Below are 14,568 nucleotides of genomic sequence, written 5' to 3'. Positions count from 1 at the left end.
GCTGAAAAGGTTTAAAGGCAGTTGGAGGAAGAACAACATTATCACAACTTTCCTGAATCCTCCAAAGGTGACATTTTAACAACGGACATCTATAATAGTCTGTTTTACGCAAAATACCAGCAAACTGCTGTTCCAAACTCCCCTGTTACCTCAAAATAAGTCTTAAAGATTATTAAATTTTGCACTTCAAACACTAAGTATTTTTGTTATGTCAGCCGTGTGTGTGTGTGTGTGTGTGTGTGTGTGTGTGTGTGTTTATTTGGGGTGGTGTGGGGGCATGATATATGCTCAAACTGGAGATTAGTGTTACTGCATTCATGGTCATGATGAGTACATCACGTATGCATGTCAGAGCTAATTAAATAAAATCAGCTTTTCAATTTGGAAAAACGCAACAGTTAAGAGAATTATATACTTGGATAGAGATTTGCTCTTTGAGCTTGTTGGCAGTATATCCTTCCATTGTGCCAGCAGATTGCAGTGTGTGTGTGTGTGTGTGTGTGTGTGTGTGTGTGTGTGTGTGTGTGTGTGTGTGTGTGTGTGTGTGTGTGTGTATGGTTTATTGTGGCCTCTCCCCACAACCCTCACCTGCTCTCTGTCTCAGGTCTGGATGCCAGTCCCCCGGCCAGTACTCATGAACTCACAATTCCCAATGATGTGAGTATAAACAAACACAAACAAAGCTATGGAGGTTTTTATTATTATTATTTTTATTTTATTATTATTAGTTATTAGCCTGTTTCAATACTCACTTTAATTGAATAGGTTTAATTTATATATATTTAAATAATAATAATAATAATAATAATAATAATAATAATAATAATAATTATTATTATTATTATTATTATTATTATTATTATTATTATTATTATTTATTTATTTATTTATTTATTTATTTATTTATTTAAAATAAATAAAAAAATCACACATACACACACATTAACTAAAAATTGCCCTACGTATTCTGTCCTAATTTCTGTGGAAAGTATTATTGTACACATTTGAGTAAGGTACATGAAATAACTCTGTACTAGGTTGGTCTATGGAATTTGTTTTAAAGTTAAAGAGAGCCCTGCCTACAAAACCGTTGAGCCCTGCCACTGTGTAGTGTCTTAGCTCTTGTGATGCTCAGAGAAGGAAGACATAAAACCACACAGAGCAGGTGTTCCACTGCTTTATTCGACATAGCAGTAACTCTGGGATGAATTGCTACTATTAATTAATTCATGGTTATAAAATGTGTTTGGCTAACAATAAAACTTTGGCAATCTTTCCATTATCCCAAATGCAGTCACTCAGCCAAGACATATTTAGTGTCTGATGCTGTCTTTTTCACTTTTGTACTGGGACTACAAGGCTGATGTGAAAATTGAGGATGTTTGTACTGTACATGTCTAAATCCTGATGCACTCAAATCATATCAGGTTGTTCAGTATTTCTCACAGATTCTAACACTGTATAATGCACTGTTATCTATAAACGGGTAAACTATACGTGCTAGCAATATTATCAGCCATATTGAAGTCAAAACTTGCTTCCTGAGCACATAGTTTAGACTCAGTGCACAAGAATCACACTCAGTTAGGAGGTTTGGCACAATGTTTCAAAATATAAAAATATCCAGTGATAATTCAGTTCCAATTTGAGGTTTTAATTTTTTTTAACTAACTTATTCTACTTCCTTATGGCACTTTCATACCACAGCGCTGTTGAATTCTTGAATTTGATTGGTCTGAAGGTGTTGATTCATTTTCTGTATCAGCAGCTCTGACAGTAATTGTGACTGCATGACAAATCACAGGTTTATATTAATTTGCTCATTCTAATACATTGTTATTTCTGTAGTAACTACTTGTACTGTATGATTGATGCTCCACATAAATAGATAGTTTAGTTGATAATAGTTCTGTCACATAATAGGAACTTGTTTCACAGACGTTCAACAACATTAATTGTAACTATAAATGGATAAATAATTTTAAAAATATATAAAAATAAAAATGATAAATAAATAAATAAAAGGTAGTGTTGGCAAATTGCTGTATAAGAGGAATAAAGCTGCACCGGGTTGGTTATTTTCTTTTAACCACATGCCCTATAATTGTTTTATTCCTTACTTGGTGTACATTATAGAGTGTGCAAACAGTGTGTATTGCGATGTGTATGTGTAATTTTCATAGCATAACCTGAATGCTATGAGCATCACATATTACACTGCATTAGACTGACAGAGCTTGGATGGATGGATGAATGGATAAGATTAGTTAGAAAGATTAGACAGATAGATAAGATTGGAAAGATCGATAAGACTGGATAGATTAGATGGATAGAAGCCACTACTATAACTGGCTGTGAGAGTAAATTGTACAACCCCAATTCTGAAAAAAGTAGGGACAGTATGGAAAATGCATAAATACAAACAAAAAGAGTCATTTGAAAATTCAGTTCACCCTGTATTATATTGAAAAAACATTGTTAACACATTTTTTGAGGTTTTAATGTGAATTTAATTTCTTTTTGAAAATATACACTCATTTTCAAATCTGATGACTGCCACACACTCCAAAAAAGTTGGGACAGTCAACTGTTTACCGCTGTGTAACATCATCTTTTCTTTTAATGACATTTATTAAGTAAGCGGAATTTAATAATAATAATAAATAAACTTTATTTTATAGAGCACCTTTAAAAGCAGCTTCTCAAAGCGCTGTACACAAAATAAGCAGTAAACAGAAAAAAATTATTAAAATAAAAATAATAAGAAGAAGAAAAGTAGACATCAGCAATCAAATGCAAGTTTTTAAAATTTCCCCCATTCATCCATTATGCATTTCTTCAGATACGCAACAGTACGGGGCCTTCATTGCCTTCATTTGCGCTTCAAAATGTGCCAGACATTCTCAATCGGAGAGAGGTCAGGACTGCAGGCAGACCATGCTAGCACCCCCACTCTCTGCTTACACAACCATGCGCTTGTAATCTGGGCAGAATTTGGTTTAGCGTTGTCCTGCTCAGGATGGCAGCATATGTTGCTCCAAAATGTGTACATATCTTTCTGCGTTAATGATGCCTTCACAGATGCACAAGTTACCCATGCCACTGGCACTGACTCACCCCCGTACCATGACAGGCTCTGTCTTTTGGACCTGATGCTGATAACTGCTTGGATGGCCCTTTTCCTTTTTGGCCCGGAGAACATGACGGCTGTTCTGTCCAAAAACTATTTGAAATGTTGACTCATCAGAGCACAAAACATGATTCCACTGTGCTTCTGTTCATCTCAGATGAGACGAGCCCAGAGAAGTGGGCGGTGCTTCCGGACAGTGTTGATGTTAGGCTTCTGCTTTGCATAGTAAAGCCTTAACTTGCATCTGTGGATGCAATGGTGTTGACTCACAAAGGTTTACCAAAGTATTCCTGAGCCCATGTCAGGATATCCATTACAGACTCACGACAGTTTTTAAGACAGTGACGTCTGAGGGATTGGAGCTCATGTGCATTCAGAAGTGGTTTTCGGCCTCGCCCTTTATGCACCGAGATTTGAGCGGATTCCTTGAATCTTTTAATTACATTGTGCACTGTAGAAGGTGAAATGCCCAAAATCCTACCGATGTGTCTTTGGGGAATGTTGGTCTCAAAGTGTTGGATTATTTACTGATGCATCTCTTGGCAAATTGACCGCCTCGACCCATCCTTGCTCTTGAAGGACTAGGCCTTTTTTGGCAGCTCCTTATATACTATGATTAGACGATTGCCTCACCTGTTTCACATCAGCTTCTTATTTCAGCTTGTCACCGCTATTAGTCCTAAATTTCCCCTGTCCCAACTTTTTTGGAATGTGTTGCATACATCAATTTCAAAATAAATGTTTATCTTCAAAAACTATGCAGTTGTTTAGGTAAAACATCAAATACCTTGTCATTATATGTTTTTGTTTGTTTGTTTGTTTGTTTAAATGCAAGTCAAAGTACATTTACAAATCACTCTTCTTTGTTTTTATTAGCATTTTCCATACTGTCCCAACTTTTTCGGAATTGGGGTTGTACCAGAATGACAGTGTACCCTGTAAATGAAATATGTAATATATTGTGGAAATATTTTAAATATATGTATAACATGATTTTTTTTTCCAAGACAAATTTGCATAGCACTTTAACGGAATTATTTTTGCTCCACCAGAGAGCTCTACAGGTCTCTTTCCCAGAACATGATTTTGCATTTTAATATCCTTTGCAATTTTTCCCAGCTAATAGGCTGCATAATCGGGCGCCAGGGAACCAAAATCAACGAGATCCGTCAGATGTCTGGAGCACAGATCAAAATTGCTAATGCCATGGAAGGGTCATCAGAGCGCCAGATCACCATCACAGGAACCCCCGCCAACATCAGCCTTGCCCAGTACCTCATTAATGCAAGGTAAGTGCCTGGTCACATCCACATCTATGCTGAGTCAAGCATCAAAGCTCTCCTTCAATCTTAGAAATCAAAAAATCTGCAGGAAGCCAGTGTGAGCCACATGGCTCTCGCTGTTTTCAAAAGGTTATATGAACCTAAGCTAAACAGATATGTTGTAGGGTATGTGCTTCATGTGCTTACTTAAGGACAAGGGTATTCACCTCTATTAAATATCTTAAATGAAGATGCATTTTAAATCGGTTTATAATTACATTTCGTATCAGTAATTCGAGGGTTGCATCTGAAAATAAATAAGGCAAGTGTATGATACCATCTGAATACAGTACTGGAATGCAGGACAGATGTTATTTTGAAACATTTTCTGCAAGGCAGTGAATGAAATAGGACAAGCAGCTTCAGAGTCATGTGTATATGTCGTGTCATGTGAGTGTGTATGTATGACTGATGGTAGGCCGTGCAGGTCCGCTTCAGGGGATGTACTAATGTATATTGCTTTCCCATAATTCCGCTGACAGGTTCAGAGATGTGGCAGCCATGTGGATTGACCCCTCATCAATGACTACATCCTGAAGCCCCAAATCTGCTCTCATTATCTGAAGCAAACAGCAGCCATTTTCCCCATTAACTTTATATACCAGACCTCCCTAAGTGTCCAGCCTTCCCTGAGCCTCTACCTTTAGATTAATCCGTGTATACAGAATACTGTAACAGAATAGGAACGTCCTGTGCTATGTAGTGTTTCACTAGTGTTTCAGCATGCTGAATGATTCTTCTGGATTGTCATTTATTGTTTTTTGGTTGATGGATTAGTTAAATATTATGGAAGCCATGAACTGCACCATCCCTTACACTATGACCCTTAAGACTTAATAACTCATCATTTCAAGATGTTATGTCCTTTGTTCTTGTTTTCTCGTTGTCATTTTTTTGTGTCAAGTTAGTATCTTCTTATTTCAAGATATTGAATTATGTTATTAATTTAAATTTTCTAAATTACTTTGTTAGTATCTCATTATTTAAAAAAAAAAATACTGTCCTTATTATATTTAATTATTGTCATTGTCTCAAGATCTCTCATTATTTCAAGTTATTATTTCAAGATCTTTATTTCAATGTTACATCTTGTGATTTGAAGATTATGTTATAATAATGGCCTTCATTTGAAGCAACATTAAATCTTGAAATAATAACTCGGTGACATAATATCTTGTAACAAGTTAAGTCAAAATATTGAGGTTAAGTCAAAATAACTACATAATATCTCTGAATAATGAGAACTCAAAATAATGACATTTATTTTCAATAGTAAATCCTAAAATAATTTGAAATAAGAAAATTAGTTTTTAAAAAAATAATGACCTACTGTATTGAAATAATAAGTTCCAATAATGGCATAGCATTTCATTCATTTTCACATGCTGCGGTTCAGGACTTCCGCATGGAGGTTCGGGGGAATGATATGTGGTTGGTATTTTGAGTACAGTTTATTCCCCTCAGATCGTTTTCATATTTGATCGCTTGCTCTTGTCAAATACTGTGACTACAATGGTGGCTGTTCTTTCAATTTTATTTCAATTCAAAAAACGTTTTTGTTTTTGTTTTTTTCTATGCAAGAGAAGTTGATCTTAGTTTAATTTAACCATGTGCTTCACTGGTTTCTTCTTGATTGCATTAATTAAAAAAATACAAATGCATGACCATTGTGCAGGTTAAAAAACAAAAAACAAAACAAAAAAATAAACATTGAGCACTAGTAATAGTGAAAGAGAATTGTCAGTTTACTACTAGTTTCAAGTTTCAAAAATAATTCAAAATTATTTTATTTTCTCTACTTTTCTGTCTCTCCCTACCAATCCTACCCCTGTCCTCTCCCTGTCCCTGCTCTCCTGATTGTTTTAGGCTGACGTCTGAAGTCACTGGAATGGGCACGCTCTAATTTCTACCCACCATCCTTCACTGCATCACATGACCCTTGAGCCAATGGCATTACACCTTGGTTATTATTTTAATTTCCTCTTCCTCTGTACTAGTTTACCCTGAATTTTAAATTATTATAACGAGTTTAGATTCTATAATCTTTGTCTATTCAAAATCTCCAGTTCAGTGTTGTTCCTACCGCTCCTGTGTTGTTATCTCAATGCTCCCCTGGTTTTTTTTCCTACCTTTTGATTTGAAAGGACACTTTACTTTTTTGACACTCTAGTACCTTCCATGTCACCACATATTTTCACCGTGATTCATTCATGTCGTCTTTTTTTTTTTTTAATCCATATTCTGCTGTGCTGCTGGATCTGCACTGCTGGTTTCAAAATTAATGTATTTCAAAATAAATAAAAGTCAGAAGCTCACAAGTGCTCAGACTTTCACCTCACACACCAGCTACCGCCAGGAACAGACTTAGAGATCGAGGGGGCTGCTGCATTTTTATAAATCTTCCGTTACAACATAACGCAACACACACTGTCTATTTTCAGCCTGATTTCTGCTTTTGCATTCAGAGCTGCTGAAGACATAAATAAATAAATAAATAACCAGTTACAGCACACAAAGGAGTTAAATAGAAATGAGTCAGTGTAGTGTGTGTCCTCGCTACAATTTATTCAAATTAAATATGACCATTACTCCATATAACATTTTCATACGCCTCTACTACTCTACTCTATAATAGTATATATGTGTGTGTGTGTGTGTGTGTGTGTGTGTGTGTGTGTGTGTGTGTGTGTATATAAAACATAGTAGATATCCATTCACTGATTCATGGAAACCTGATTCATTGAATGTATGATTCATTTTGTTTTGCCATTTAATTTTTAGTCTTTTCAGTAAAAAGTACGAGTTTAATGGACAGCAAACATCTTTTTGCCTGCACATTTGCAACTAACGCAGATCTAAAGTGTGGAGTCTTCTGAGAGCTTTTTGAACATGTAGCCACCTAATCTGCAGTTCATACTCAGCAATATGTTTCTCAGATGTCCGTCGACCACCGTGTCTGAAATCAGCAAAATTGAGGACCACTGTGTGAAGAAAATTAATGATGGCTTTGGTGGGTTTTTGGCATTCAGTTTTGATTCGAAGCACTGTGGCTTGCTTTTTAACTGGCTTCCAATGGTTCCCAATGTGTAGTCCAGACCTCTATTTTCTTTCTTCCTCAGGAACCTTGTTTACCGTTTGCTTTGGCCATGTCTTAGTGTAATCATCATCAGTGTTGAAACCCTGTAACCTGCAGCTCCATGCAGTCTCCAGTAATTTTCCAGTGCTACTGTGTGTGTGTGTGTGTGTGTGTGTGTGTGTGTGTGTGTGTGTGTGTGTGTGTGTGTGTGTGTGTGTGTGTGTGTGTGTGTGTGTGATCTGGAGTTATTTCGAGACCTTTTCAAAGCCAAATGTGTAGCATTTTGCTAAATGTTCGGATCCGTTTGGCCGGGTTTGACTCTGGTCATCAGCTGTTCTTCTAAAAATGACACTCTAAACCATAAAGCCCTGTCAAACGCACATCACGTTTGTCAATAAACATAAATAGCCTCGATTATGCTTATTATACCATCATCACTTACGCTTTTTCCAGCTCAGAAAAATCTCAAATTAACCGTCTGTGCCTCAGTGTCAAATTAAAAGATTTGATATTGAGGCTGAGTTGAATGTAATTCTTTCCTCAACTATTCTTTAAATTGAGACTTTGTATTTCTACATGGTCTCCTTTTTTTTCCCCCAAAATGATGTTCAAATAGAAGGATCACATTCTGACCTGGTTTTCAAGACTCAGATTAAATGCAATAAAGTAGATTAGAATTTGAAGACATTTAGCACTGAAAAGACTTTCAATCTGGGATTAGACTTAATCTGAGTCTGGAAAGAACACTTATAAAACCATGTATATCCATAAAGGAAAATGTGTTCGTTTTAAGACATTAAATTAAATTTGGTGTGAGAAGAACAATTAAATAATCCAATTATATGCAACTGAATGTTATTCCACTAGGCATCATGCTCAGATGTAATCAGACAAAAAATCTGAAGTTTATTCACAAATTCTTTTCAGCTGTGAACACAAAAAAGTATGCACACAGTCATCTCGAGCCAGTGGCATGCTACACGTGACTGAGATGATGTTGTAATATTGTTGCTTTAAATTAGTTACATTCATTGAAATTTCATTATAGTTGTATTAATGTTTGTGTCAGGGGTACGCTAGAGATTCTTTTAATAAATGTCACGTACATTATATTTTGCACTGAGTTGAAATCTAGGATTTTTGTGAGTGTCTTAGGCTGTATTCAAACATTAATTTAGATTGTATGTTTCAGCAAGACTGTGTCTTGTAATATTCATATGGAATGTTCTTTTTGTTATGTTTTGGGTATATAATGTGCCGTGTTGTAGCTCATTATACAGAAGCATAATATTCTCACATCTTAATACTTGCATTATTATTATTATTATTATTATTATTATTATTATTATTATTATTACAACATATACAACCCAAATGCAATAAAATAGGTGTTTCATTATATATTAAATCAATTAGGTATATACAGTGCCATCATGATTTATTTTTTCTTTATCACTTTGCATTTTCATGTCTTCATTACAGTCACTGTATTTTCATGTTACTTTTATGACACCTGCTAACTTTACTGTTAACTTTACTGATAGTCACATGTAACACAGACAAATCTGTTTTCAATCATTTATCTTCTTTCATTCACAGTTTTTGTTGTACTAGAGCTGCAAAAAAAAAACAAGGGCCCTTTTCCTCTTTGTGCTTCTGTAAATTATGTTGTTTGGAGTAATTACTTAATAACATTGCATACATAATTCGCTGCTTGCAGGTCTATATTAGTTTTAAAAGATTGAGGTTAGGTTACCTTTGAAATGTTTTGTAAAAAGAAATAAAGTTTTGTTTTTTCCCTTGATATTGTTTGTGTGCATATTTTAGTGAAATGAGCATGATAACTAATTAGCGAAGATTGTTTTACCTACAGATTATAGTTCAATGGGATCATTTCTCACATGGAAGCAGATCTCTAATATATATATATATATATATATATATATATATATATATATATATATATATATATATATATATATATATATATATATATATATATATATATATATATACAGTACTGTTCAACCTGGTTAGCTAGTGGTGCCAGAATGATATATTTTTTTTAATAATTATGGTGAAGCAACATTTGGCTTCTATACTGCTGGAGCAACCTCAAATGTGCTCATACTGAGATCTGGCCATTTAGACTGAAAATATTTATGGTCTACTCTGCCTGTGATAAAATCCCAAGGCTATGGAATGGACATTTCAACACACTTAGTAATGTTTAACTTTATAGTATACAATTGTGGTAGCACATACCCATCTTTATAATTCCACTATCCAGTGTTAGAAGAGGATGGATATCCTTTAGAGTCTCAAGGTTTTTCCTCATGTCATCTCAGGGAGTTTTTTCTTGCCACTGATTTAAATATTAAAGCTACACACAGATTTCTGTAAAGCTGGTTTGTGACAAGGTTTATTGTCAAAAGCACTATACAAATAAAATTGAAATGAATGGGAATCATTTTGGGAAAAGTATGAACATTGTCATCTTAGGACAGTGGCACATGTTACTGACATTATGTGATATTTCTGCTTTAAAAGAGCTATGACTAGGATGTCAGCATTCTCAATGAAATCAAATTGTTGTTTCCTTGCTCGGCCTAAGCTTATATCACCAGGGAAAAGCACTGTGCTTGTAGTAACAGTTCCAGTGAACCATTGTATTTCAAAATTAGCACCATTACTCCAGGGAGAGCTGAGGTCACATCCAGACTGCCTCTGTTCCTTCTCCAATCGAGTTTTCTCTTGGCTGGAAATAAGATAAAGCAGCCCCTGATTGCTTTCCCTGAGTCCCCAAAAGCATTTGCTTGTCTGAATCCCTTCCACCAGAAAAATAAATAAATTACATGTGGAAAAAAGTGAAAAGCAAATAAACATGCTAGTGTAGCAGGGTTCAGTCTATTATCTCTGCCGGTTGGCTTGGACATTAATCCAACATTAATCCATATACATATATATATATAAATAAACATGCCCACCCAATAGACTTAATAAGGAGTTTTTCAGTATATTTTTCTAGGTTTGTGGTATAATTAAAAACTATCAAACATCCATCCATCCATCCATCTTCTATACCGCTTATCCTTCCTTCAGGGTCACGGGGAAACCTGGAGCCTATCCCAGGGAGCATCGGGCACAAGGCAGGGTACAACCTGGACACGGTGTCAATCCATCGAAGGGCACAATCACATACACATTCACACACCCATTCATACACTACGGACACTTTGGACACGCCAATCAGCCTACCATGCATATCTTTGGACTGGGGGAGGAAACCGGTTAGATAGTGTTAATATTAAAGTTAAATAGTGCTACATGTGTTGAAAGAATATATGAGCACATAGTGTATAATAGTCCAGGGATGAGCAGTCTTTATGATTACAGCAGAAATCCCTTGGAACAAGTTGACAGTGTCTAGGCAAGTTTATCCACTGAAGCAAAGATGAGTTTGGGGGCATTGTTTTTGGGAAGTGAAAATAAATATCTTCTTAGAGAAGACAGTTTATTGCCATTGTGGACAGTGACATACAGTACATCTACTCCTATTTCCCAGCTACCAATTTTAGGATAGAAGAAAGTTCTGTGAATGTAAAGGTTCCAGGATTTTTTGGTTCTAAGAATCTGTCAAATTTTCTGGGTATCCTGACAGCTTTTTCATATAACCTTTAAAAATATTTCTAGAACAATGTTATTTGCAAGAACATTAATATTTAAATGATTCAATTTTGTCTAACTGGAAACATTTTTTGAGCAGTGATCAAAAATTTTGTAAACCAAGTAATCCACTAACCTTTTTAGAACCTGGCAATTACTTGTAATTGGTATCCTGTGTAATACCTGTGTAATCCTGTGTAATAATTAATACCTGTGGTATCCCTGAAGTTGGATAAGATGGATAGGGGGCATAGGTTCATCTAGCCACAATGATGGCAACTGCCATTGTGGCCATAAACAATGTTTTGAGGAAAAAATATGTTAAACCTCAAATCCAACTTTACATATGTTCAAATACTATTTTGAAAAGAAATAACCATGCATGACAAAGAGGTTGGGAAAGGTAAATTGCTCAACAAATGTCTTAACTGATGAATTCCTAAATATACTAAACATCATCCAGTGCAGTATTTACAGGAATAATTACTTTGTTGTCTACTGGGCTGTGACATGATCACAAGGGTCTTAGACATTTAAGCCAGGCCTGTAGACCCCTAGCTCCAGTAGAAGGTCATGAATATTTCCTCAATAAACATGTCAAAGATCCTGAAGTTTGTGGCCAGAAAAGTGTACAAAAACTTTCCAACCTTTAAAAAAAAATTTAATGACTGTGCATGTCATTCTGATGAAAATATGCAGACCATAAACTAGGCTACATGTTAGTAATTGCTTTGACGTGTTAGACTATAGAATGTGCACAACCACAAGTACTACAGAATCTAAAATCATAAAGTAAAATAAAAGTGCTACAGAATGATTGGTCTTTGTTATTATGAAACAAGAAGTTGATTTACAGCCACTAGAACAGCAATCTTCAATGTTATCCACAAAGGGCCAGTGTGACTGCAGGCTTTCATCCCGCTCAGGCAGGAGCTACACCTGATTCCACTTCATCTTGGTCTCCAATCAACTATCAAGTGTGCCTCCTATTTGATTGTGTCCATTCAACCACAAGAGCATTAGTGCGGTCAGGCACTGATGTCAGGCGAGAGGACAGGGGTGTTACACTTCATCCCGAAGGTGTTCAGTGGGGTTGAGGTTTGGGCCTCTTAGCACCAGTGAAGGGAAATTGTAATGCTACAACATACAAAGACATCCTATACAAATGTGTGCCTCCAACTTTGTGGTAAAAGTTTGGAGAAGATCCACACGTAGGTTTGATGGTCATGTGTCCACAAAACTTTGGTGATATAGTGTATGAAAACTCGGATTTCAACATACCACTAGTCAGTTTAGTGTAATATATAGATATTAATATTCAGAAAGTTCCAAGGATGCAAACTAATGCCTCAGGGAACCCGAATTTGTGCTCTGTCTGCTAAGGACCTGCTTCTCTGTCTGTGATTTAGGTTGTTGTTTTCCAGCTGCCTCTTGACACTTTAGACAATAGAAGATTATTCAATTAAAAGTAGTCCCCTGAGGACTGCCTTGAACAAAGTTGTAATTAAAGTCAGTATGCCTAAATGCCCACATGCAATTCCAGACTGGCATGTAGGTTAAAACTGGCTCATCATGGAATAGTGTAATTTTCTATCATTTCAAACTAATTAGCTATATAATGCAGGTACAGGTCCTAAGCAGCCCAGGAGCTTTCCATGTGTGTTTAGAAGATAAGACTCAGGATTTGCTGACAACTGCTATTTCAGGGTGCCAAAGTCTTTTTTTTTTTTTTTTTTTTACCATTTGCATGACGAATCTACCAGATGAACACATATTTAACTGTAAAATCATCATCAGGTTTACATTATTTATACAATAAACAACAGCTCTATGAATATACATATAGTAGGCTCATATTACACTCATTAATTTTGGAGAGAATTCATTAAAATTAATTTGAAATTAATTTTCTTATGAAGTGGCAGAAATGTCTTAACTCCCTGCCACCATTAAACCCAGTTGGCTTGCTTTATTTCCACAAACAGTTCACTCCTAATTCTCTCTTCTCACTTCACTACTTTTTTCCCCCCTTATTTCAGGTCCTTCTTTTAGTCTAATGAACATCTGTTTGAGGCTCTATAGCTATTATTGATTTAACACGAAAGCATGTGTTCAGAATCACATCTGAGAAGATCAGAAGTTGACTTTTGTTGACCTTTAAAATGCTCTGAAGTGCATAAGAGTTGGACTTGGCAGACTGAGTAGCTGCCGAGCTTGGTGTGGTCAGACCATTTACCCGTGAGGGCCAGTAATTGTGATGCATCTGCTGGGACAAAAGGTCTTTCTAATCAGAATCCATTACACAAGAGATGGAGATGGATTTGCTTTGTCATAGCATCGCTGCGCTTGAATTAGCAAAATGGTTACAGAAGCAGATTTCACTCCTGCCACTTGGCACTTGCAATTTGGCTGTAAAACAGACTTGAACATGGGGAATTCAAGGTCTAGGTGTACTTAGAGGGAAAGAGAACAATGATGTTGTGATGATCAGTGTGAAGTATTTTGTCATGTACCATTTTATATTCTGTAAATAAAATTATTATGTTGATATAAACTTATTTTTGCATGATTTTTAATAGTGAAATATGTTTGTTAAATTCCTAATGGTGCATTTTATAATAAAGGACAACACAGCCATAATTATACATGTTTCCCGGTCAAACTTTGCTAATGTAGCCATTAATTAACGATATTTTTAATGATGATTTTGTGATGGTATGATATCTGAGATATCAAATGATTCTTTATTTGATTTGAAATATTTAAGCATAGAAGTTAATAAACTTAATCATAGTTTAATCATGTATTTCTGTGAGAAAGGACATGGCAGCTACTTCTGAGACCAGTTAGTGATGTGTTTCTAGTCAAACTTTGCCAACATCGCTATTAATTAACGAGATTCTCATCATGATTTTGTGAAGGTATGATTATGGAGATGTCAAATTATTTCTTATTTGACTTGTGAGATCTAAATATATTTGTTAAAGTCTTAATCGTGTGTTTCTGCGTGAGAAAGAACATGGCAGCTACTACTGAGATCAATAAAGATAGCTTATTGCCATTGTGGCCAGTGACATACATCTGCTACTATTTCCCAGTCAAGTTTTCCCGGTCAAACTTTGCCAATGTCGCCATTAATTAATGATATTTTCATGATTTTGTGAAGTTATGATTGCGAAGGAAACTTATTTCATATTTTGACTTGTGAGACGCAAATATTTCGTAAAGAATCATAGGTTAAGCTCACGTTTTGGGAAAGAACATGGCTAATTATATTTTTTTTGTCATAAAACAAAGCACTCACGTCGCTTCGCAAAATTGAGGTTAAATCACTGGAGTCATATGGATTACTTTTATGATGTCTTTACTACCTT

At 35.5% G+C, this 14,568-nt stretch overlaps 1 protein-coding gene across 9 annotated transcripts in view; it reads left to right on the top strand.

Moving 5' to 3' along the window:
• pcbp3 (poly(rC) binding protein 3) overlaps positions 1-9,332 on the top strand; it is an 85,383-nt gene extending 76,051 nt beyond the window's left edge. For 5 of the 9 annotated variants that reach the window (XM_053681124.1, XM_017469062.3, XM_017469065.3 and 2 more), the window contains 3 exons: positions 605-657; positions 4,250-4,419; positions 4,935-6,312. In XM_053681124.1, coding sequence (XP_053537099.1) covers positions 605-657; positions 4,250-4,419; positions 4,935-4,989 — 278 coding nt within the window. In that variant the 3' untranslated portion in view covers positions 4,990-6,312. The other 4 variants (XM_017469069.3, XM_017469067.3, XM_017469063.3 and 1 more) reach the window with 1 other exon arrangement.
• The last annotated feature ends 5,236 nt before the right edge of the window (positions 9,333-14,568 follow it).

The sequence above is a fragment of the Ictalurus punctatus genome, chromosome 6 (genome assembly GCF_001660625.3).
Source record: "Ictalurus punctatus breed USDA103 chromosome 6, Coco_2.0, whole genome shotgun sequence".
Classification (NCBI taxonomy): domain Eukaryota; kingdom Metazoa; phylum Chordata; class Actinopteri; order Siluriformes; family Ictaluridae; genus Ictalurus; species Ictalurus punctatus.
Note: the sequence above shows the minus strand (reverse complement) of the source record. Positions and strands in the feature narration are given on the sequence as shown.